The 25021-nt window shown below is 37.5% G+C and overlaps 1 protein-coding gene across 1 annotated transcript in view; it reads left to right on the top strand.

Annotated features, from left to right (window-relative positions):
• The window catches only part of SKAP1 (src kinase associated phosphoprotein 1), a 279913-nt gene that overhangs the window by 20198 nt on the left and 234694 nt on the right, over positions 1 to 25021 (top strand). The window contains exon 2 of the mRNA XM_059149961.1: positions 14022 to 14127. Coding sequence (XP_059005944.1) covers positions 14022 to 14127 — 106 coding nt within the window. The remainder of the gene's footprint in view (positions 1 to 14021; positions 14128 to 25021) is intronic.

Below are 25021 nucleotides of genomic sequence, written 5' to 3'. Positions count from 1 at the left end.
GAGCCATTTTAAAAAAAATATTTTATTTCTTTATTCTACAGAGAGAGCACAAGCAGGGGGAGCTGGAGAGAGAGAAGTAGGCTCCCCACTGAGCAGGGAGCCCGGCATGGGGCTCAATTCCAGGACCCTGGGATCATGACCTAAACCAAGGGCAGACACTTAACCAACTGAGCCACCCAGGTGCCCCGGAAGCCAGATTTTTAAACTTTGTTTTCTCATTCAGAAAATGCGACAGTAGTATCTGCTTCACAGAGAGCCCAATGTCTCCTGATGTGGTGTGATATGATATTTTATATTTTAGAAATGATTTTGTTTTAAAGAGGTTGATCACAGGTGCTTGGTGGCTCAGTTGGGTAAGCATCTTGCCTTTTGCTCAGGTCATGATCCTGAAGTCCTGGGATCCAGGCCCATGTTGGGCTCCTTGCTCAGCAGGCAGCCTGCTTCTCCCTCTCCCTTGCCCCTGTTCCCGTGCCTCAAAAAAATAAATAAAATCTTAAAGAAAAAAAAAAAAAAAAAGAGGTGGATCACTTAACAGAAAACCCATTGGATAGAGTGGTAAGCTTGGTTAAATGAGGGATGTAATATACTGAGGGACATTTAAATCCTCTTTCCTGGGGCTCCTGGGTGAATCAGTGGGTTAAGCCTCTGCCTTTGGCTCAGGTCATGATCTTGGGGTCCTGGGATTGAGCCCTGAATCTGACTCTCTGCTTAGCAGGGAGCCTGCTTCCCCCAGTTCTCTCTCTCTGCCTGCCTCTCTGCCTACTTGTGGTATCTATCAAATAAATAAATAAAATCTTAAAAAAAATTCTCTTTCCTGTTCTGTGGTGAGTAGTGTGTTTAGATCACATTCACTGTGAATAGCATTACCTTCTGAACTGAAGGGTGAATGTATTATACACTGATCTGTAATTTTCTTCTCTTAATATCTTTATGAAGTTTAGGTATCAGAGTTATGCTGGTTTTATAAAATGAACTGGGAAGTGTTCACCCTATGAGTTTGTGTAAGATTGGTATTATTTCTACCTTAAATGTTTGATAGAATTAACTTGTGAAATCATCTGGATCTGACTTTTCTTTCTGAAAAGGCTTTTTAAAACTATGCATTCAATTTCTTTTATAGATACAGGGCTATTTGGATTTTGTATTTCATCTTGTATACCTTTTGGTAAATTGTGCTTTTCAAGAAGTTTGTCAGTTTAATCTAAATTGTCAAATTTATTGGCAAAAAGATGTTGATAATATTCTCTTATTATTCTTTTAAATTCTGTGAGTTTTTTTCTTAATATCCGTTCTTCATTCCCAATATTAGTAATTTTTGTTTCCCTTTTTTTCCCTTGATGGATCTTGATAAACCTGTTAAGGGTTCATCAAATCTATTGGTCTTTTAAAAAAACAACCAACAAACAACAAAAAAAATTGATTCCTGCCCTTATCTTTTTTTTTTTTTAAGATTTTATTTATTTGACAAACAGAGATCACAAGTAGGCAGAGAGGCAGGCAGAGAGAGAGGAGGAAGCAGGCTCCCCGCTGAGCAGAGAGCCTGATGCGGGGCTCAATCCTAGGACCCCGAGATCATGACCTGAGCCAAAGGCAGAGGCTTAACCCACTGAGCCACCCAGGTGGCCCGATTTCTGCCCTTATCTTTACTATTTTCTTTTTTCTACTTGGGATTTAATCTATTTTTATTTTTTTAATTTTTATCTACTTTTATTAATCTACTTTTATTTTTTTTTAAGATTTTGTTAATTTTTTTGATAGATAGAGATCACAAGTAGCAGAGAGGCAGGCAGAGAAGGATAGCAGGGAAGCAGGCTCTTTGCTAAGCAGAGAGTCCAATGCAGGGCTTGATCACAGGACCCTGAGATCATGACCTGAGCCAAAGGCAGAGGCTTAACCCACTGAGCCACCCAGGTGACCCTATTTTTCTATTTTCTTAAGGTGGAAAATTAGACCATTGATTTTAAAATGTCCTTCTTCTTTATCATGAACATTTAAAACTATACATTTCCCTGAAGCACAAGAATCTATAAATCTTATAAATTTATGTTGTATTTTATAGTCATTCAGTTTGAAATATTCAGTTTATTCAAAAAAGGCTATTTCTTCTTTGGTTTCTATTCAGATTGTTGAGGCTTTTTAGATATCTCATTTTTACTAATTTCTAACTTAATTCTTTTGTGTTGAAGAACATATTCTGTAAAGTTTTAGACTTTTGGCATTTATTAAGACTTATATTATGGCCCAGAATAAGGTACATTTTGGTAAGCATTCCTTGTGCATTTATAAAAAGGTATATTTTGGGGCACCTGTGTGGCTCAGTCATTGAGGGGCTACCTTCAGCTCAGGTCATGATCCTAGGGTCCTGGGATTAGCCCCTCCGTCGGGCTGTCTGCTTGGCAGGAAGCCTGCTTCTCCCCATCCCACTCCCCCTGCTTGTGTTCCCTCTCTTACTGTGTCTCTCTCTGTCAAATAAATAAATAAAATCTTTAAAAAATAAAAATAAAAAAATAAAAAAGGTATATTTCCCTTAAAATTGTGTTATAAAAATTTTTTAAAAGTTATATTCTGCAGTTGTTGGATATTTCATCCTATGGATGTCAATTAGGTCAAAGTGGTTGATAGTGTTGTTCAGGTTCTCTATCTCTTTAGTGATTATTTGTCTAGTTGTTGTTTTAGTTTCTGAAAGAGGTGGTGGTAGAATCCCCAGCTATGATTGCAGACATATATTTTCCTCACTTTTGTCCTGTAGAAGTTTTCCTCAAGTATTCTGTAGTTCTGTTGTTATGTGTGTATACATCTATGATTATATCTTCCTTATGACTTGGCCCTTAAGGATAATGAATATCCTTCTTTATCCCTGGTAATACTCTTGTTCTTGAAGTCTACTTTGTCTGAAATTAAAATTGCCATCCTTATGTTAGCTGTTTGCTTCTTTGTCACTTCCATTCTTTTCAGTCATTTGTGGCTTTATATTTGAAATATGTTTCTCATAGACAGCATATAATTGCGTTTTACTCAGTCAAACATCCTCTTTTTTTTTTTAAGATTTTATTTATTTATTTGACAGACAGAGATCACAAGTAGGCAGAGAGGCGGACAGAGAGAGAGAGGAGGAAGCAGGCTCCCTGCTGAGCAGAGAGCCCGATGCGGGACTCGATCCCAGGACCCTGAGATCATGACCTGAGCCGAAGGCAGCGGCTTAACCCACTGAGCCACCCAGGCGCCCCCATTTTTTTTTTTTTTTTTTTTTTTAATTAGGTCCCACACTGGGCATGTGGAGCCCAGTGTAGGGTTTGAACTCAAGACCCTGAGATCAAGAATCCAACGTTTAACTGACTGAGCCACCCAGACACCCCAAACATTCTCTGCTTTTTAATTAAAGTGTTTAGTTCATTTACATCTAATATAATTATTGTAATGAATAGATTTAGGGTCTACCATTTGCTTTTTCTAATTGCCACAGTTTTGGGTTACAATTGCCTTGTTAAAAATTAGTCAGATGCTTTTTAGTATTCCAATTTCTGTTTTTAAAATCTGTACCTCTTTCTTTTATTTTGTTTGTTACTTTTGCTCCAATGATTACAATATCCTAAACTTGTCACGGTCCACTTAGAGTTAATATTATACCACTAAATGGCTTCCATTTATCCACCACCCCATCCTCTGTTCTATTGTTGCCATATATCTTACAAGTGCATATGTTATAAACTACAAAAGGTAGTATTTGTCTGTGCTTTAAATTGCCAGTTTTCTTTTGAAGAAATTAAGAAGAAGGGGAAAAAGGTGATAATGTTTTATATATACTCACATAACATTTTGGTGCTCCTGTTGATCTGAGTTTCCCACTGGTGCCTGTGCCCTTCATCTCAATGAATTTCCTTTAGATTACTTATAGTGCAAGTTCCCTAGCAAAAAATTTTCTCCTTTTTTATTTATCTGGAAAATGTCTTTATTTTGCCTTCACATTGTGATGATGACTGCTGTTACTGGATATAGAATTCCAGATTGATGGGTTTTGTTTTGTTTTCTTTCTCTTTTCAGCACTTTAAAGGTGTCATTCCAGTGTCTTCTGGCCTCCATTTTTTTTTTAAAGATTTTATTTATTTATATGACAGAGAGAAATCACAAGTAGATGGAGAGGCAGGCAGAGAGAGGGGGAAGCAGGCTCCCTGCTGAACAGAGAGCCTGATGTGGGGCTCGATCCCAGGACCCTGAGATCATGACCTGAGCCAAAGGCAGTGGCCTAAACCACTGAGCCACCCAGGCGCCCCTGGCCTCCATTATTTTTGATGAAAAGTCACTTTTATTCCTATCCTTATTCTCCTATATATAATGGGTTATTTTATCGGTCGTCTTTGAAATTTTTCTCTTTATATTTTGTTTTTAGCAGTATGACTGTAATGTACCTACATTTAGTTTCTTTGTATTTATCTTATTTGATGTCTGCTGAGCTTCTTAGATATGTAAATTGACATTTTTTATCAAACTTGGGAAATTTTAAACTATTTTTTCTTTTGATTTTTTTTTTTTTTTGGACCCATTCTCTTTCTGCTTTTCTGGGACACCAAATGTATCTAAGTAATGGCATTTGGTGTTGTCCCACATTACACTAAGCTTTGCCTGACATTACTTCTCAGCTACTCCACCTTACAAGGTCTGGTTGTACCCTTAGATGAAAAGCTATAAAAATGCAAGTCTCACTCTGCAGTTCCTTTCTTTCAGGGATCAAATCTTTAAATTTCTGACTGCTTTTGGCTACTGTTTGGTGCCTTGAAATTGTTGTTTTTAAATATTTTGTGGACAGTTCCTATCTGTACAAAAGTTAGTCCAACACAGGTTATTCTATTATATCTAAAAAGCTACTGATTTTTTTAAAAAGATTTTGTTTATTTATTTGACAGAGATCACAAGTAGGCAGAAAGGCAGGCAGAGAGAGAGAGAGGAAGGGAAACAGGCTCCCTGCTGAGCAGAGAGCCCAATGCAGGCTGGAAAGCAGAGGCTTTAATCCACTGAGCCACCCAGGCACCCCCAAAAGCTCCTGATTTTTAAAATATTTACCTTCTGGCTACCCTACTAAATTCTTAAAATTCCTAAAACTTTTCAAGTTCATAGTTTTAAGGTTGTGTACATTTGGTTATAATATCTGGACATAATGATAATTTTTTCCCTTCTTCAGCTTCTTTTTCTCCAGAACAATACTAATTAGTAGTAGGAATAGCTGACAAACCAGTCTTGTTCTTTAATGATAATGACTTTGGTTTTTCAGGCATAAATGTCATATATATATATATATATATATATATAAAGTAGGTATTCTTTTACTTCTATTTCATACAGTTCTGTCACAAATAGATAATAAATATCATCAGGCGAGGTTTTGCCATTTATCAATCTGCTTGTATAGATCTCTTTTTTAAACTACTAAGTAAATATATAATACATCAATAATATTCAAATATCTTTAAATTCCCAAGATACATTTCATTTTAATGTACGGCTAAGTCTGACTTACTAGTACTTTACTTAGGATTTTTGTATCTATATTAACTTTATTTTTTTAAAGATTTTATTTATTTATTTGATAGAGGGAGATGCAGTGAGAGAGGGAACACAAGCGGGGAGGGGGGCGGGTAGGAGAGGGAGAAGCAGCCTCCCGTGGAGCAGGGAGCCTGATGTGGGGCTCAATCCCAGAATTCTGGGATTATGACTTGAGCTGAAGGCAGACGCTTAATGACAGAGCCACCCAGATGCCCCTCTATATTAACTTTAAACAGATTCCCTTTTTATGCCCTTTTAGACCTAGGGTTATGCTGGCTTATAGCAAATGATTAAAGAAACATTCTCTCTTTTTTTTAAATTTTATTTATTTATTTGTCAGAGAGAGCACAAGCAGGGGAGTGGCAACCAGAGGAAGAAGCAGGCTCCCCACTGAGCAGGGACCCCAATGTGGGACTCGATCCCAGGATCCTGGGACCATGACCTGAGCTGAAGACAGACGCTTAACTCTCTGAGCTGCTCAGGCATCCCAAGAAGCATTCCCTTCTGTGCACTGGGATAGTTTATGTTGAATGAGAATGATTTGTTACTTAAAAGTTTGAAAGATAGCCATACAACTATATGAATCTGAACTGGGTTTTTTTTGTTTGTTTTTGTTTTTTTTAACAATTTGACAAACTTTTCTTCTTTTCCCTAGTTATTAGATTTTTCAGGATTCAGGTTTTCTATTTCTCATATCAGTTTTAGAAATCTATATTTTTCTTGGCAATTGTTTCACAGCGGTTTTCAAATTTATTTACATTGGCATTTTATTTTGTTTACATAGGCCCTTATTTTTGAAAATAAACTTTCTAAGGGGAAAAATGATACCTAATATAATAAAATGCAGATTATATAAAAGCATGAAGAAGAAAATTAAAATAACTTGAAATCTCACCAACTTTATAAAATGTTTCATTATCTTATTAGGAATCCTGTATTTGTTGTTGCTCCCTTTTATTCTGCTTCAGTTCTGTATATTTGTGCTTTCTTTCCCTTTTCCTTGATTATGTACGCTAATACTTTATCAACTTATTGGATTTCCCCCTCACCTCTGAAAAGTCACCTTAAATGCTTATTTAGAATTTATACTTTTTTTTTTTCACTGTTTTTAAGGTCAGTGGCTTTTAACAACTAAGTTGTACAATGGAACCTTTTTCAAAATTAAAGTCTCACATGAAATCACAGTTTATAAATAGATAAAAGCCAAGGGCTTGTGATTAAGGCATAGGGGAGGGAGGGAGTTTCCCAGAGTCCCTTTCACTTGACCTGCTCTTTCTCTTCCTTATCAGAGGGTTGTGACTTCATAGAGCACTGTTAGCCACTCTTCTGATTTATTAATTCTGTTTTTATCTTTATTGTTTCTGTCTTCCTATTTTCCATAGGCTTGTTTTATTGCTTTTTTCTGATTTCTTGAGTTTGGTGTTTTTATCTTATTTAATACTGGAAACACTTAAGTCTGTGAATTTATCAGCACAATGCTGGTTATAACCTTTTTAAAAAATTATTTTTATTAACATATTATTTGCCCCAGGGGTACAGGTCTGTGAATCATTAGGTTTACACATTTCACAACACACACCATAGCACATCCCCTCCCCAATATCTATAACCCAGCCACCCTATTCCTACTCCCCCACCCCCCAGTAACCCTCAGTTTGTTTCCTGAGATTAAGAGTCTCTTATGGTTTGTCTCCATCCTGATCCCATCTTGTTTTATTTTTTCCTTCCCTAGCCTGCCTCTCAAATTCCTCATATCAGAGAGAACATGTAATTGTCTTTCTCTGATTGACTTATTTCACTCAGCATAATACCCTCTAGTTTCATCCATGTTGTTGCAAATGGCAAGATTTCATTTCTTTTGATGGTTGCATAGTATTCCATTATATATATCACACCATCTTTATCCATTCATCTACTGATTGACATCTAGGTTCTTTCTATAGTTGGCTTTTGTGGACATTGCTGCTATAAATATTCGGGTGCCCATGCCCCTTCGGATCACTACATTTTTATCTTTAGGTATATACCCAGTAGTGCGATTGCTCGGTCATTGGGTAGCTCTATTTTCAACTTTTTGAGGAACCTCCATACTGTTTTCCAGAGTGGCTGCACCAGCTTGTGTTCCCACCAATAGTGTAGGAGGGTTCTCTTTTCTCTGCATCCTCGCCAACATCTGTCGTTTCCTGACTTGTTAATTTTAGCCGTTCTGACTGGTGTGAGGTGGTATCTCCTTGTGGTTTTGATTTGTATTTCCCTGATGCCAAGTGCTGTTGAGTACTTTTTCATGTGTCTGTTGGCCATCTGGATGTCTTTGCAGAAATGTCTGTTATGTCTTTTTCCCATTTCTTGATTGGTTTATTTGTTCTTTGGGTGTTGAGTGTGTTAAGTTCTTTATAGATTTTTGGATACTAGCCCTTTATTTGATACATCATTTGTGAATATCTTCTCCCATTCTGTCAGTTCTTTTGGTTTTGTTGACTGTTTCCTTTGCTGTGCAAAAGCTTTTATTTTGATAAAGTCCCAGTAGTTCATTTTTGCTCTTGTTCCTCTTGCCTTTGGCAATGTTTCTAAGAAGAAGTTGCTGCGGCTGAGGTCAAAGAGGTTACTGCCTGTGTTCTCCTCAAGGATTTTGATGGATTCCTGTCTCAATGTGAGACATTGTGTTTCATCCATTTTGAGTCTTTTTTGTATGTGTGGTGTAAGGAAATGGTCTAGTTTCATTTTTCTGCGTGTCGCTGTCCAATATTTCCAATACCATTTATTGAGGAAACATTTTTTCCATTGGACCTTCTTTCCTGCTTTGTTGAAGATTAGTTGACCATAAAGTTTAAGGTCTATTTCTGGGCTCTCTATTCTGTTCCTTTGATCTATGTGTCTGTTTTTATGCCAGTACCATACTGTCTTGATTATTACAGCTTTGTAATAGAGTTTGAAGTCTGGAATTGTGATGCCACCAACTTTGGCTTTCTTTTTTAACGTTCCTCTGGCTATTCGGGGTCTTTTCTGGTTCCATATAAATTTTAGGATTATTTATTAAATTTCTTTGAAAAAAATTGATAGTATTTTGATAGGGATTGCATTAAATGTATAGATTGTTTTAGGTAGCATAGACATTTTCACAATATTTGTTCTTCCAATCCCTGAGCATGTAATGTTTTTCCATTTCTTTGTGTCTTCCTCAGTCTCTTTCTTGAGTACTTTATAGTTTTCTGAGTACAGATTCTTTGCCTCTTTGGTTAGCTTTATTCCTTGGTATCTTATGGTTTTGGGTGCAATTGTAAATGGGATTGACTCCTTAATTTATCTTTCTTCTGTGTTGCTGAATGCCGGTTATATCTTATAATATTTTATTCAGTCTGTCCTCTTGGTAGGTTGTAATTGTAGTTTTATGTTTCCTCTCTGACCCATGACATATGTAGGAGTGTGTTTTCAATGTCTAGGTGTGGAGGAGTTTGTTTACTCTTTTTAATATTAAGTTCTGACTTTATTTTATTCTTAAACACAGAATTTTTCCTATAAAACTCTGTAAAGCTTTCATCTTCTGATGCTTATTTTGTGGAGAGGCCATTTTGACTTGGTCGTTTGTAGGCAACTTATTATTTTTTTTGTTTGAGTCCTTGAAGGATGTTTTCATTTTCCTTCAATTTTGAAAGTTCAGAAAGATATGTACAGTTGTTTTTCATTCGTCCTTCCTTCTATTCTTTTCTTTTCTTTCTTTCTTTCATTTTTAATAGCTTCATTGAGATACAGTTCATATATCATGCAACCTGCCCTTTAAAGTGTACAATTCGTGGCTTTTAGTATATTCACAGAGTTTTGCAATTATCACTACAGCAAATTTTGGATCATTTTTATTATCTAAAAAGAAAACTTGAAATCCTTAGCCTTCACTCCCCAATCCCCCTCCCTCCTACAGCTGTTGGCATCCACTAATCTACTTTCTGTTTTATAGATTTGCCTATTCTGTATATTTCATGTAAATTGATTTATATCAGCATTTCATTTCTTTTTATTGGTGAATAATATTCCATTGTACAGATATATCACATTTTATTTATCCATTCATCAGTTGATGGACATTTGGGTTCTTTCCCAAGTGGGAAAGAACATATGGGCTATTAAGAATAATGCTGATGGCATGCCTGGATGGCTCAGTTGGTTAAGCAGCTGCCTTCACCTCAGGTCCTAATCCTGGAGTCCCAGGATTGAGTTCCGCATCAGGCTCCTTGCTCAGTGAGGAGTCTGCTTCTTCCTCTGACCCTCCCCCCTTTTGTTCTCTCTCTCATTCTCTGTCTCTCAGATAAATAAATAAAATCTTAAAAAAAAAAAGGAATAATGCTTCTATGAATGCTTGTTTTCATTTTCTTGGGTATATATCTAGTAGTGGAATTACTGGGTCATATGGTAGCCCTCTCTTTAGCATTTTGAGGAACTGTAAGACTGTTTCACAAAGCAGTGACACCATTTTACATTCCCAACAGCAAAATATGAGAGCCCCAATTTTTCTACATCTTTGACAGCATTCATTTTTTTTTTTAAAGATTTTATTTGTTTGACAGAGAGAAATCACAAGTAGATAGAGAGGCAGGCAGAGAGAGAGAGAGAGGGAAGCAGGCTCCCCGCTGAGCAGAGAGCCCGATGCGGGACTTGATCCCAGGACCCTGAGATCATGACCCGAGCCGAAGGCAGCGGCCCAACCCACTGAGCCACTCAGGCGCCCCAACAGCATTCATTTTTTAAAAAAGATTTTATTTATTTCTTTGACAGAAAGAGATCACAAGTAGGCAGAGAGGCAGGCAGAGGGAGAGGGGCAAGCAGGCTCCCCACTGAGCAGGGAGCCCAACGTGGGGCTCAGTCCCAGGACCCTGAGACCATGACCTGAGCCAAAGGCAGAGACTTAACCCACTGAGCCACCCAGGGCCCTTGACAGCATTCACTTTTGTCCATATATTTGACCATAGCCATCCTAGTCACTGTGAAGTACATCTCATTGTGGTTTGGGTTTGAATTTTCCTGATGACAATTGATGTTGATCATTCTTTCACATGCTTGTTGGCCATTGGTATATTCTCTTTAGGTAAATGTCTGTTCAGATCCTCTGCTCATTTTGAAATTGAATTGGTTGTCTTTTTACTGTTGAGTTGTAAGCGTTCTATATATATCCTACATATAAATCTCTTACCAGCTATATGATTTTCAAAAATTTTCTCATATGGGTTGTCTTTTCACTTCTTGTTGACATCCTTTGAAGCACAATAGTTTTTAAATTTTTGATGTCCAATTTCTTTTTTCTTTTGTTGCTTGTTCTTTCGGCATCGCATCTAAGACACCGAATTTTGGAAATATTACCTAATCCAACGTCAGAAGGATTTATGCTTGTTCTCTTCTAAGAATTTTGTAGTTTCATATTTTACATTTAGGTCTTTGATCGAGTTTACATTAATTTTTGTATGCTGTGTGAGGTGGGGATCCAACCTTAGTGCTTTGCATGAGGATATGCAGCAGTTCTAGAACTATTTGTTGAAAAAACTATTTCTTTTCCTATTGAATTGTCTGGGTATCCTTGTCAAAAATTTATTGACTATAAATGTGAAGGCCTATTTCTGAAGTTTCAAGTTTACTCCTTTGATTTATGTATCTGTCTTTATGCTGGTAGTATATTGTCTTGATTACTGTAATTTTGTAGTCAGTTTTGAAATCAGAAAATATGAATCCTGGGGCACCTGGTTGGCTCAGTTGGTTAAGTGTCTGCCTTTGGCTGAGGTCATAATCCCACGGTCCTGGGATCAAGTCCCACATTGAGCTCCCTGTTCAGTGGGGATCTGTTTCTTTATCTCCCCCAGTCCCTCCCCCTGCCTCCCCCTAATTGTGCTCTTTCTTTCTCTCACTCCCTACCCCCATTCTCTCTCAAATAAATAAATTAAATCTTAAAAAAAAGAAAATGTGAATCCTCCAGAGTTTTTCTTTTTTTTTTTTTCTTTTATTTTTTTAAGATTTTATTTATTTATTTGACAGAGAGAGAGATCACAAGGAGGCAGAGAAGCAGGCAGAGAGAGAGGGAGGAAGTAGGCTCCCCGCTGAGCAGAGAGCCCGATGTAGGGCTCAATCTCAGGACCCTGAGATCACGACCTGAGCCGAAGGTAGAGGCTTCAACCCGCTGAGCCACCCAGGCACTCCGTCCTCCAGAGTTTTTCATTTTCAAAATTGTTCTGGCTATTCTGGGTCCCTTGAATTTTCAAATAAATTTTAGGATTAGTATATCAATTTCTGCAAAAAAAACAACTGTGATTTTTATAGAGATTCCATTAAATCTTTAGATCGATTTGGGGAATGTTGCCATCTTAACAATAGTAAGTCTTGGGGTGCCTGGGTGACTCAGTTGGTTAAGCGACCGCCTTCGGCTCAGGTCATGATCCCAGAGTCCCGGATCGAGTCCCACATCAGGCTTCCAGCTCCGCAGAGAGTCTGCTTCTCTCTCTGACCTTTTCCCCCTTACTCTCTCTCTCAAATGAATAAGTAAAATCTTTAAAAAACAAACAAACAAACAACAGTAAGTCTTTTCATCTTTGAACATGAATGTCTTTCCATTTATTTAGATCTTTAATTTCCTTCAACAATTTTTTTTTGCAATTTTTAGAGTTTAAATCTTGTGCCACTCTGTTAAATTTATTTCTAATTTTTAATTCTGTATTATGCAATTTTAGGTGGACTTCTTCTAATTTCATTTTTGTTTTGTTCATTGTTACTCTATAGCTTTTTTTTTTATTAATCTGGTAATCTTGCAAACTTACTGAATTTGTTTATTAGTTCTAGTAGTTTTTTAGTGGGTTCCTAAAAACCCCTTTAGTGGGTTTTCTATATATAATATTGTATAATATGCAAGTAGAGATAGTTGCACTTCTTCTTTTCTAATCTGGACTATCTTAATTTCATTTTCTTGTGCAATTGCCCTGGGTAGCACCAGCATCATGTTGAGTATACAGGGTGAGAGCAGACATCCTTGTTTTGTTTCTGATGCTAGAAAGAAAGGGAAAGCATTAGTCTTTGACTGTTAAGTATGATGTTAGCTATGGGATTTTCTTGTAGCTGCTTTTGATCCGACTGAGTAAGTTTCCTTCTATTCTTAGTTTGCTGCATATCTTTTATCTTGAATTTTGTCAAATGCTTTTTCTGCCTCTACTGAGATGATCATGGGGTCCTTGTCCTTTATTAATAGGTGTATTCTTGTGTTCATTCAATTTTGGGTAGCGTTTATTTTTATCTTTTAATTCAACTTCCCATCTTTTCATTCTTTAGCCTTCAGAGAATTTTAAAGGAACCCATTAAATGACAAATGCAAGACATATCTCTTGCATTTGTCATTTAATGGGTTCCTTTAAGTAATGTCTCTTGACTACATTACTTCCATGTAAGTCTTGGAAGCTGATGGTGGTCTTCCGTGAAATTGTTAATTTTCGAAATTTATACCTCATCAAAAGCACTGGTGATGGTTATCTAGGGTTTTGTTGTTGTTGCTGTTTTGGTGGTGTTGAATGGTATGAATGTAAAACAGATTTTTTACCATGCTTATGTAACCCAACTGTATAAATTCATAACATTATTTTGATAGCACATGTGACACAGTTGTATATGGTATGCACTGCTTTTGGAGGTGGGAAATTTTGACTGTGTCATTTATATACTTTTTAGGGACAATAACCCTTTTTTGCATAATAAAGTATGTAGCTGGTATTTCTGGCAATTGTAATCATTATCAATGTACTTTGCCTTTGAAAATATCTAGATGCCCCCCACTTCTTTCAACATAACATGATTTGTTTCATATTATATATTTCTATCATGTCCCTATTTTATAATATATGTTCACATTAATTGCAGTTTCCTTCTCTTGGTCACATTTTTCTTTTCCATGTGAGTTCCTTCACTTGGTTGCATTGTCATTTTCATTGATGATGCATTTGCCAATTAATTTTTCTTCTTTGAATGCCTGCCCTTTTTGTTCCAGACTTTGTAGTTCAGCTCTATTTTTTATTTCAGCTCTATTTACTGGTGATTCTTTCTCGTTTCTGTTGGCCTGTGACCTTCTATGACTGGTTTGTAATATTTATAGGGTTAGGAGATTGACAGTCTTTCCTCTGCCATTAGAGATAATGAATATTTTCACGTTTCTTTGAATGGTTTAGAAAATGCTTATTTTTTTTGATTAGTAAATGCATTAGCATCCCAAATTTATAGCAAGGTCTTGGATCATCAGAAGACATCGCTTATAGTCCTACTTAAAGTTTTATTCATTTCTTATTCAGGTCAAATATATATAACATAAAATTTACTGTTTTATCCATTAGTAAATATGCAGTTCTGTGGTGTTAAGTACCTTCACATTGCTTTGCAACTTTAAAATTTTTAAACAGAAAATAATACCCATTTCTTAATCCTTCAGATTTTTACTTCTTTTCTGTTGATCAACTTTCTTTTTCTTTTAGATGCTGAGGAGTTTTTGGGGGAAGGTTTGCGGAATGAAAATCTCAGTGCTACTGCGAGGGACCACAGAGACCACATTCTACGGGGCTTCCAGCAAGTCAAAACTAGGTTTGTATAAACTGGGTCCATTTCATGTCAGCTTTGAAAGAATTCATAGTCAGTAAAATCTACTTTCATAGTGTATCAATTAACCAGGCAGGACACACTTATCATAGTTCTTTATCCTTGACAGAGACTTAATAAATTTTTTACCGAGTTGAATTGGAGGTAGGCAGGCATGGTTAGTGTAGCTAGCTTACCAAAATAAAAACATTTTCATAATTATGTATCTTATGATAATGAATCTGCTTTTAGCTTTAGATTGTTATGTTCATCTTTATTAAATGTTTTTGCAAAATGTGTGAAAAGCTAAACATTTATTCTTGTCCAAACTACCAAAGGATAGATGTTAGGCAGTTAGAGAGAATTGATTTTTTTAAGTATTTTTTTTTAAGATTTTATTTATTTATTTGACAGGCAGAGATCACAAGTAGGCAGAAAGGCCGATGCGGGGCTTGATCCCAGGACCCTGAGCCAAAGGCAAAGGCTATAACCCACTGAGCCACCCAGGCTCCCCGAGAGAATTGAGTTTTGTTATAATTTTTGGTTCTGATTTTACTTCCACAACTCCTTCCCTGATAGAAAGCCTGAACCATACTTATTCAGTTGATTCTTTGACCATATTGGAATGTTTTAGTCTCAGACTGGCTTGGAGTATCATACTCAGTGATTTTTTAAAATAAGAGGTCCTGACCTAATTTGTTCCTTTTAGAATGTGAGCATCTGGCAGATACATATACTTTCTAGGGAGATTAAAAAAAAATAAAAATTTTCTTTTCTTTTTTTTCTTTTTTTTTTTTAATTTTCTTTTATAATATATTTCCTGGCCACTTTTTGCTTGAGTCACAGCAACTGAACGAGAATTGGGGATAAGTTGAATGTTATTTTAAGCTTTCTCAAACCTATGGCAATGTGGTTCAGAATGTTTGGACTAAGCACTCTTGGAAAAGAGAGAACATCTTTAGGGTTATGACTGGGATTTAATTTGTGTGTCTGACTGATCTGAGCATCTACTTTAGAAACCTCACTGAAACTCCTTAGAAGCAGGGAATTTTGTCTTTTGGAAGGGCACAGCCAGAATCTATTCCCTCCAGAAATGTGAGACAACCTCACAAGATGCCCTGCTGGATCTTAATCGATCTTTCCTGCTGGCTAATTAAGCGTCACTTTTACTCAGCAACTGGGGACTCTGTAATTATCAGCCTGGGTTGCCCTGAATAATTGAAACAAACAGAATGCAGAAGATGGGAGCTTTTTTCAGAAGTGAGAATATCTGTAATTTTTGGTATGCTGGAAGAGTGTTTAAAACAAACTTCTCCATAATGTTACTTTATCAGTAGATAAATTTAGGCTTACTTGTGCATCTGAAGCCTTAGTAACCCATAGAATTTATTTTCACAAGTTGACCTTTGTATTACAAGATTATTATAAGGATTGCCTGAGGAATAAAGGTGGCATTATTTCAAATTGCATGAAAGGGAGAGGGATGCCCAAAATACAGTTGTGTGATGGTGGTGTTGCTGTATAAATTTGTGATAAGGAATGCAAATGCTACTGCATCTTTATGAACAAATGTACAATGAGGAGGAATTCTTCTTTCTCATATTTGTACCACAGTGTTTGGAAAGGGCTAAACTTCAATCTGAAATTGGTAATAAAAGGTGATTTTTTTTTTGGTAACTTGTTGTTATCAATTGCATATCACTTATTAAATGCACACGCACACACATGCACACAAAAAGAAGCTGTGTTTGGGGTGGAGAGGCTTCCTTGTTCTCAAAGAACTTGCTGTGTGGTTTGTGGGATAGAATTCAGGAAATAATCAGCAGGAGCTTTAAGAAACATCTGATGGGAGCTTTCTGCTCATTGATTTGTTGCAAGAAAGATGACACTTTATTTAGAATTTCATAATTATCAGATCACGGAGGAAATGAGGAGCCAGAAATTAGATACTGTATCAGAAAATGGAAAAATGAGGCTTTTCTTTGGCAAGCTGTTTGAAATTGCCTTACATCCACCCATTCAATCATCATCTGGTTAATGTAACCCTTGTTTTACTGAATGCTCTTCTTCAGCCATATTGCTTCTGTAGTCCTGTTTATGGCTGGTCAGCATCATATGCTATATGTATTGGTACTGAAAGCTTGTACAATACCAGCCACATTTATTCTTGTTGTATGACATTGTATCTCATGCCAAAAAGCCAGGTGAGAAAAGAAATTTGGAAGTCATCAAACTTGAGAGTTAAATGTATATGGCAAGTTGCTGTGTAACATGGAAAGAACCACTGAAATTGTTTAAAAAGTTGTATTAAAGCGAGGATATTTTAGGGTTTGGTACTTTTGGGGGATAGGAACCTATCTAAAATTATGATTTGATGCTTCCAGGCTTACTTTGAAGGTAGGTATGAAACCTGAAGCAGGAAATCTGAGAAAGCCAGTCGGTAGATATAAATACTATGTGTATATACACACACATATATACATTCCCCCTACATACAAACACACAACTTTCTACTCTATCTTTATTATTTTCTTGCTTTAGTTCCTCTAATTCTTTCCTCAAGTTGAGCTGCTTGAGAAGGAAGAGGGTAGACAATAGTGAAAATAGCATGCCTCTGATTCTTGGTAAACTCTGGAGGCTTGGCTGTAATTTTTATGTTGACTCAGAATTCAGTGGTGTTCGCCACGGCTATGGAATTGCCGAAAGTCAAAGCATCTGACTCCATCACAGTTGCTATAATGTGCCGTTTGCCACCTTTCTGTGGTCTAGTGTGACCGACCCCAGGAAATGAGAGTTGTGTCAAGAGTCATGGATGTCCTCCAAGGGCTCCTCAACTTGTACTTTTCAGCACAAGTAGCCTAACTGTTCTCTTTCCTCCCAGACTTAAATAACAAACAAACAAAAATCGTATCTGTATCTCTATCTACATACTAGTTTTTTGTTGTTGTTGTTGTTTTGTGTGTGTGGTTTGTTTGTTTTGTTTTTTTGTTTTTTGTTTTTTGCTTTCATGGATCACCAGCGAAGGATAATGTATTCCATGTAAGGCAAAAAAAAAAAAAAAAAAAAAAAAAAAAGATGTTAATTCCTATGATTCCGAGGAGGTGAAGCTGTTTTGTAGTATTCCATGTCCTGAGCTGTGATATTCATTGTTCTTCTTCCAACAGCCTCATTTAAACCTTCTCCCTAAAATCTAACAGCTTTCACATTCTGAGTCCAAGTTTTCATTGAGCTCTTCAGAGAAGGATTAGGATGAAAGCCAGGCACAGGCTCCTCCTGTTTTATTACGGTGGTCACTGCAGGATCAGCGCCAGATGTGGGACACCTGGAATGAAGCAGACAGGAGCGGCCCTTAGACGCTTGATGGCGGCCTCATGCGTTTGCAGAAACAGTTGAGCACTTCTTAAAAGTTTCATTCTGGGGAGGCCATCTGACAGCAAGAATACCTTGAGAGTGGGGGAAGGAATGAAGAAAATAGAATATTTTTATTACTAAGGTAGGGATATATTCTTTCTTGATGGCCTGTTTTGGAACAACTAGTCGTTTATGCTCACTGTTGGAAGTGAAGGCCAGAGCCAATGGAAACAAACTTGGAGTATTGTTTCCTTCTGTGAAACTTAATGGAGCTCCAAAAAGAGACAGGTAGATTTATGGCATATTGAAAGGGAATGAAATCAAGAAATAACTTTCTGTAATAGGATTATGGCACAAACCTGCAAAACCCAGGACGTTTAATGTACAGGCTGAAAGAGTATCTTGAACGTGTCTCATTGTGGGTGGCTAGTGTATAGCTCTGCATGAAACATGATACTTTAATATAAATATCATAAAAACAATTCCGTTTTCTTTGGGAAGTTCAAGTTTTTCTTTCTAGCCTAACATGGATTTAACTTTAAAGCAGGATTTAGCTTAAGAATGTATCATCAGGGACACCTGGGTGGCTCAGTCAGTTGAGGACCCAACTCGATTTTGGCTCAGGTCATGAAGTCAGGGTTGTGAAATTGAGCCCCATGTTGAGCCCCTCATCAGGCCCTGCACTCAGTGTAGGGGAGTCTGCTTGAGATTCTCTCTTCCCTTATTCCCCTACCCTTCCCCCAACCCCTGCTCTCTCTTTTTAAAAAAAGAATGTATCAGGGGCGCCTGGGTGACTCAGTGGGTTAAAGCCTCTGCCTTCGGCTCAGGTCATGATCCCATGGTCCTGGGATCGAGCCCCACATCGGACTCTCTGCTCAGCAGGGAGCCTGCTTCCCTTCCTCTCTCTCTGCCTGCCTCTCCACCTACTTGTGATCTCTCTCTGTCAAAAAAAAAAAAAAAAGAACGTATCATCAGATGTCTTTGTTTTATAGGAAGAGAGACAAAATGTTAGTCTGACACAACTCTTGGGAGTAAGAGTTTCAAAATAATGTGCTGTAAATATCATTACCATTAATTTCATAAAGGGCTTGACTTTTCATAAGTGCTGGTTATTGAGCTTAAATACCACAAAAGAAAACTCATTCAAATGAAGCATGCTTGAAGAGAACTAAGGTATAATGTGCTATTAGCACATTTGTGTTACTTGTGATTTTAGTTATTTGCTCATAACATCTTTCTGATGTTTCATTCTACCTACACTGGAGTTCCAGTGCCAACTCAGAAAAAGAAAGAGGAGGAGATACTTGTACAATCCATCTAAGTTTCAATGGCTCTGAAAAGACTCAAAAGTCATAGCAAAAATTTGACCATATCTTGAAGGTTAATTATTCATTTCTTCCTTTCTCAATCCTATCCCTGCTTTCCATCCTTAAACCAAGAAAGAAAACAACCCCGCAGCAAATTCAGGGCTATCACTGATCAGCTGTATGCCAAATTCCTGTACTAGTGTTCTGTTATTCAGTGAATGTATGTTGAGAGTTCACAACTGTGTTAAAAGATTTTTGGGGATACACTTATCTGGCAGTGAGGGGTTATATTTAGTGTTCTTTGAGTCTGAAATGCTCTGCAGGAGAGACTGATACGATATTTCCCACTTCTGGTCCCTTGGCTTAACCTGGAAAGGAAGGTCATCTTGGGTTTGGTGCCAGATCCAAGATTAAATTGATCCATTTTTTTTCCCTTTTATACTGGGTTATTGTGATATGAGTGGGCGGAAGCTTCTCCCTTTGGTTATCCTAAAAATTTTTATATAAGTAACTCTGGTATATAATAATATTTTAGTTGTTTTTCATGGTAAATAACAGGTAGGGTTTTTTTTTTTAAAGACATTTAAAAAAACACAGATGAATAAATTTTATTAACAATTCCAAGTACTGATCTCTTTAAACAGAATAATATGGTCTATCAAGAGTGAAAGGAATTTTGAAATGTGACCTAGGAGGCAGGCAAGTGACCTTGCACCCTTCAGGTTGGACTAACCCACTAGAATAGTAAGCTGAGCACATTCTTTAGCCATGTAGTTAGGTCACTGAAATTTGCTTTACTCCTGATAGAATTACAGCCATTGTTATCGCTTGAGCACATTCCTATTATCTACTCAATATGGATTTGTCCTGAAAGGTCTCAGAAAATCCTTTGTCAATTTTTTAATACAGGAAGCTTGTCTATTTGTCTATAAAGAGAGGTTCTTATTTCATGCCATGTATCTAAAGATCATTTGTATGAAATCACTGTCTTCATTTTATCACGATTGCTTTGGTCTTGATTTTAAGTTTCATTTTATCTGGAGTTAGTCTTTTATTCCAGCTCTGCACTATTTCCTCTGCTTATGGAAAGCCACTGTGGGGGAAAAAAATGCCTCCCAGTATTCATCTATTTATGGATTTCCAAGGACCTTGTGGTGTGGAGCCTTCCTGATCGTGGTTTTTCTCTAATTTGCTTGTTTTCTCTTATTTCGGATATAAACCCATCCTGTAGCCACTTCGTGAAACTAGAGCAAAGAGAAAAATATAAGAGCACTGGGTCAGCTGTCAGGAGCCAAACTCTTTGTTCTGATGTTATTTCTATAACCCTGACTTATCGAATTGAAGATTCCCCTAATGATGATCTTACATTTTCTTTGGAAGTTGGGTCCCCCAACATGTTTGCTGGAATTACTTTTTTCCTAAGTGTTACAAAAATAAAAACATTACCAACCAAAGTTTGACACCTCTATTTGATTTCTTTTATGGTGTTGCTATGATTTTTTTTTTAATTGGAAAATGATACAGGAAATTTCATTTCCTTGGGATTTTATTTTATTTCACGATTCTATTGAAAATGAGTTGGGCTTAAAGTGGGTTTTTATAATAGCACCATGTGAATCATTTCTTCTTTGGAAGCCAGATCTTCTCCCCCACTGTGTAGCCTCATCTAGTCTCCCCAAAGTGCAGTGCTAGCAGGGTTGGTAATGAAATGCAGTCCTACTTATCACGCTCAGCAAAGGGCTCAGAGAAGACGGGGGAAAAAAATCAATCCCACAGGAACTTCTCGAGTGCTAGATATCCATATTTAACCCCCATGCATTTAAAATGGAAATGAGATATCTTAGGGTCTTAGTTTTTGATTTACACAAGATGTCACCGCCTCCTTGGCAATGGGAATATTTTACAGACCAACTGCTGACCTGTTTGGGAAGATCTTAGCCTATCGCCCCAGGTCCAATGTAGTTTCTTCATATTTCTTTCAAAACTCTCAGCAGTGTTTTGCAATAGCTTTGATTCTTCAGGCTTCAAAGGATGCCCCTTCCAGAGCCAATCCTCTGAAAGAGAGAGAGAGAGAGGAAAAAAAAAAAGGAAGATCAGTGTAGGGGAACAAACAGCTCATAAAGGACAGACAGCTCTCTCCCTGTGGCAGCTCTTACTGTAGTCAGTTATTAGGGAGTTTACAAATCAGTAATACCAGGGCTTCCCAAAGCCAAGAAAACTTCAATTTGATGTTAGTACTTTGTTGCCAAATTTGTTCCTAAGGTCACCTAGTCTTCAAAAGTCCAGCTTCAGATTGTTGTATTGTAGATACAATGTGGTTTATTTAAGATGTATTATTATTTAATGCTCCAACTCAAGTGCCCTCTTGAGTTTGTAAGCCTTGTTGAGGTTCTCATCATAATTTACAGAAAACTCTATGTCCACATAATCTCCAGTTAGCTATTTCTCTAAGTTATATTAGTGAGTGTCTCTCTCTCATTTGTGAATTCTGCCATAACCCACAAGGTCCATTTTGCATTTTAGTAACTGACACTAGAAAGTGTCTATTGAGTGTCCTTGTGCTTTTGTTGGTGAGAGATCTGGGATATAAGAAATTACTCAAATTAATAGAATTAATAAAAGATTAGGATTTAGGAATTTTAATTGGTTGTTTAGTTCACTTAGCTAAGCCAGTACAAAAAGTGAATTGGCATATTTCAAAAGATTATTGTTATAAAGAACTGTAACAAATACTGAAGTTTAGTCAATTATATATGCATACTAAAATGGTTATGGATGGAGTATACTCATGTCTAATGTCTTCTAATTTATTTTGGAATGCATCAAAAAAAGAGATGGATGGGTGGATGGATGGATGAGTGCATAGTTACATGGATGGATGGACGGAACAATGGATGGATGGATATGTGATAAAGTAAATATAACAAAATGTGAATCATAGAGGCTAAGCTGTAGGTATATATGGAGTTCTTTCCATTTTTATGCCTATTAGAAAATTTTCTTAATAAATGTTGCAAAAATATTTTTTGTTTGACTTCACATTTCAAAAACCATGGGTTTCATTTACTGTGGTTTCAGAAAACCATAGACTTCCTCAATTTGTAAATCTAATAAACATATTTGGGTTTTCTTTTTTTTAAGATTTTATTTAGTTATTTGACAGAGAGACACGGTGAGAGAGGGAACATAAGCAGGGGGAATGGGAGAGGGAGAAAGCAGCCTTCTTGCCAAGCAGGGAGCCTGATGTGGGGCTCGATACCAGGACTCTGGGATTATGACCTGAACCAAAGGCAGGCGCCTAACGACTGAGCCACCCAGGCACCCTATTTGGGCTTTTTTTTCTTTTTTTAAAGATTTTATTTATTTATTTATTTGAGAGAGAGACAATGAGAGAGAACATGAGCAAGGAGAAGGTCAGAGAGAGAAGCAGACTCCCCGTGGAGCTGGGAGCCCGATGCGGGACTCGATTCCAGGACTCCGGGATCATGACCTGAGCCGAAGGCAGTCGTCCAACCAACTGAGCCACCCAGGTGTCCCCTTATTTGGGGTTTTTAAGGGTGGTAATTTTTCTAGGAATAACATTATTTTTGTTACTTTAAGTGAACTAAAGGATAATCTTCCAGTTTGTTATTCTTGCTATAACTAGCTAACTTTTATACTTCTTTAAAACTTCTAGGCCAGCAATTATGGAGTGCTGAAATTCAATTCAAGCATTCTGCCCAGGAGATTCTGAAATTTTGATTTTTTTTTTTAAGGAAAAGCAATTTCTGACTTTTCTCATAAATTTGATAAAAGGAAAGCTAATATGAGATTGGTAGTCCAGTAGGAGATGGAACTCAATTTTACATTTTTAAAATCACTTTATGGTATTAAAAATGACAGAGGTTAGAAACAAAGCTCTTATTCTTTTATTGAACTAGAATTGAAAGTGGCAGAAAATCATTTTGGCCCTAGTGCAGTAAATGTTATCACTAAAACATGTTCAGGGGATATTAGGATAGTCTCTCAAGCACTGGAGACAAAAGTTCACAGAACAAGAACTGATTTTTCTGTCCTTATCTTGAAATTATTAGATGTACAGGAGATGAAAGTATCTTAGCTCTAAGAAGACAGGGAATGGAGTATGTGTTGAAAATGATAATGTCTCCATTCTGGAGAGAGGTGAAATGGAGAGTGTGTGGTGGAATGGGCGCCTCAGCAGTGACAGGCATGATGGAGGGAGTCCACGGGGCTGGGGAGCCAGCACCTGAACCAGTCCCAGGACTGGGGATTCCAGAACCAGAAATAATTATACTTAATGCAAAATTGTGACCTGATGATGAAATGAAAAGCCAGGGGTTTTATTCATTAAAAGAAGAACTGTTTGAAGACTTGTTTAACGGGGAGTTTAAACTGGAGCTGTCAGCAGTTACTTTATTTTTGAGAACCTGTTAGGAGAGAAATTTTAAGTCCATGTGGGAAAAACCAATCATTTTTGAGTGTGCAGTGTGATTATTCTTCAGAATTTTGTGTAAATGGAGCAGGTTGGTAGGCATATGTTTGCTGATCCTACAATGATTAAAATTCAGAATAAGTAAAGCTCTTGTGAAATTGAGTTTTCAGGTTCCAGCTAGTGTTCTATACTGCCATATGGCATAACTAGAATTAATTGCTGTTCCCAGTCTCTTATTCTTTTACTGAATATCTAGGTGCCCTGTTTGAAATATTAGAGGTTCCACAGAAGTATTTAATCACATGAGATAGATGTTTGACATGTTCATGAAAGCAGTGTGTGTAGCTAATAGTTGCTTGGGAGAAAAAGCCCTTTGTGAGGTTTTCTATCCCCTCCCCACCTTTTTATTAGAAAAATGCATGGGTAGGAGAATTAGCAAGGAAAAGAGGGAAGCTTCTCAGGACTTCACAGGTCAGTGTAGATAGAAAAGGTGAAGCAAAGTCTCTTTTTGCTAGAGTCTTTAGCTCCTTGGTAACCCAAGTGTGTCCCATGGGCCAGCAACATGAGCATCACCTGGAAACTTGTTAGATATGTAAAATCTCAGGCTCCATTGAATCAGATCTACTGAGTCACAATCTGCATTTCCATACAATCCCAAGGTTATTCATGTTTGAGAAGCACTGCTCCAACACACTTTTAATTTCGTTTCAAATTCAGTTTCTCAGAACTCAGAGTACATATTTTGGGAGATTATTAACTCCTTAAAGGCATGGATGATCTATGTTAATTTAAAAAAAAGGTCTAGGGCACCTGGGTGGCTCAGTGGGTTAAGCCTCTGCCTTTAGCTCAGGTCATGATCTCAGGGTCCTGGGATTGAGCCCCGCATCGGGCTCTCTGCTCAGCAGGGAGCCTGCTTCCCCCCACTCTCTCTGCCGGCCTCTCTGCCTACTTGTGATCTCTGCCTGTCAAATAAATAAATAAAATCTTTTTAAAGAAAAAAAAAATGGTCTAGCAAGGTGTTGGCATGTAGTATGAACTCAGTAATGTTGAGTCCAATGAATGGGGGTGGGGAGACTGTTATAACCAAAAACTGAGTTTTGGGGTCCTAGGCTAAAACTTAAAACAAGAGACCCTCTTATTAGGACATTTACTATTTGGTAGCTGGCCCCACATATTCTTTTCCAAAGATAGGATGCTTTCTTTTTGCCAAGTGTTGGGGGTACAGGACCTTTGCAGACATGGTTCCCATTTCCTCATGTATCTCCTGTGATAGCATCTCTCTAACATTCTGTGAGAAAAAAGTGACAGCTGACCCTACACTGGCATTCCGCAGAGCGTGGATGCCAGTCATTGCCACCATTGCTGTATGCTGTCACCAGCCCTCTGCTTCTGGTCATCCCCCTCCCTACTTAGTTTGGCATGTCTTTGTCTCTGCCATCTCTCATCGCTCCTGAGGACTTCTCCTCTAGCCCTTTCCCCTGTGTTTCTTAGGATCTATGTCTTCTTATAATCAAACTGCACCACATCCTCAACCACTTTGCTCCATCTCTGCCTTCGGAACACTCAGCTCTGCCGCAGGACAGTTTTGCTTGTAGTCATCTTAGGTAGAATGTGCTTCCTTTCTGGAAGTGCTGTCGGCATTCTAGCTCCTTGCTGCCGCGTCTAAACTTTTCCCATTCGATCCTAAACCTTTTGAGATGTGGCTACATGGCTTTACAGTTTTCTGCCCCTCTGTTATCTTTTGTTTTTAAATTTTATTTATTTATTTGAGATAGAGTGAGAAAGAGCACAAGCCAGGGGACTGAGGGAG

The sequence above is a fragment of the Mustela lutreola genome, chromosome 15, assembly GCF_030435805.1.
Source record: "Mustela lutreola isolate mMusLut2 chromosome 15, mMusLut2.pri, whole genome shotgun sequence".
NCBI classification, from domain to species: Eukaryota; Metazoa; Chordata; class Mammalia; order Carnivora; family Mustelidae; genus Mustela; species Mustela lutreola.
This window is presented reverse-complemented; position numbering and strand designations above follow the sequence as displayed.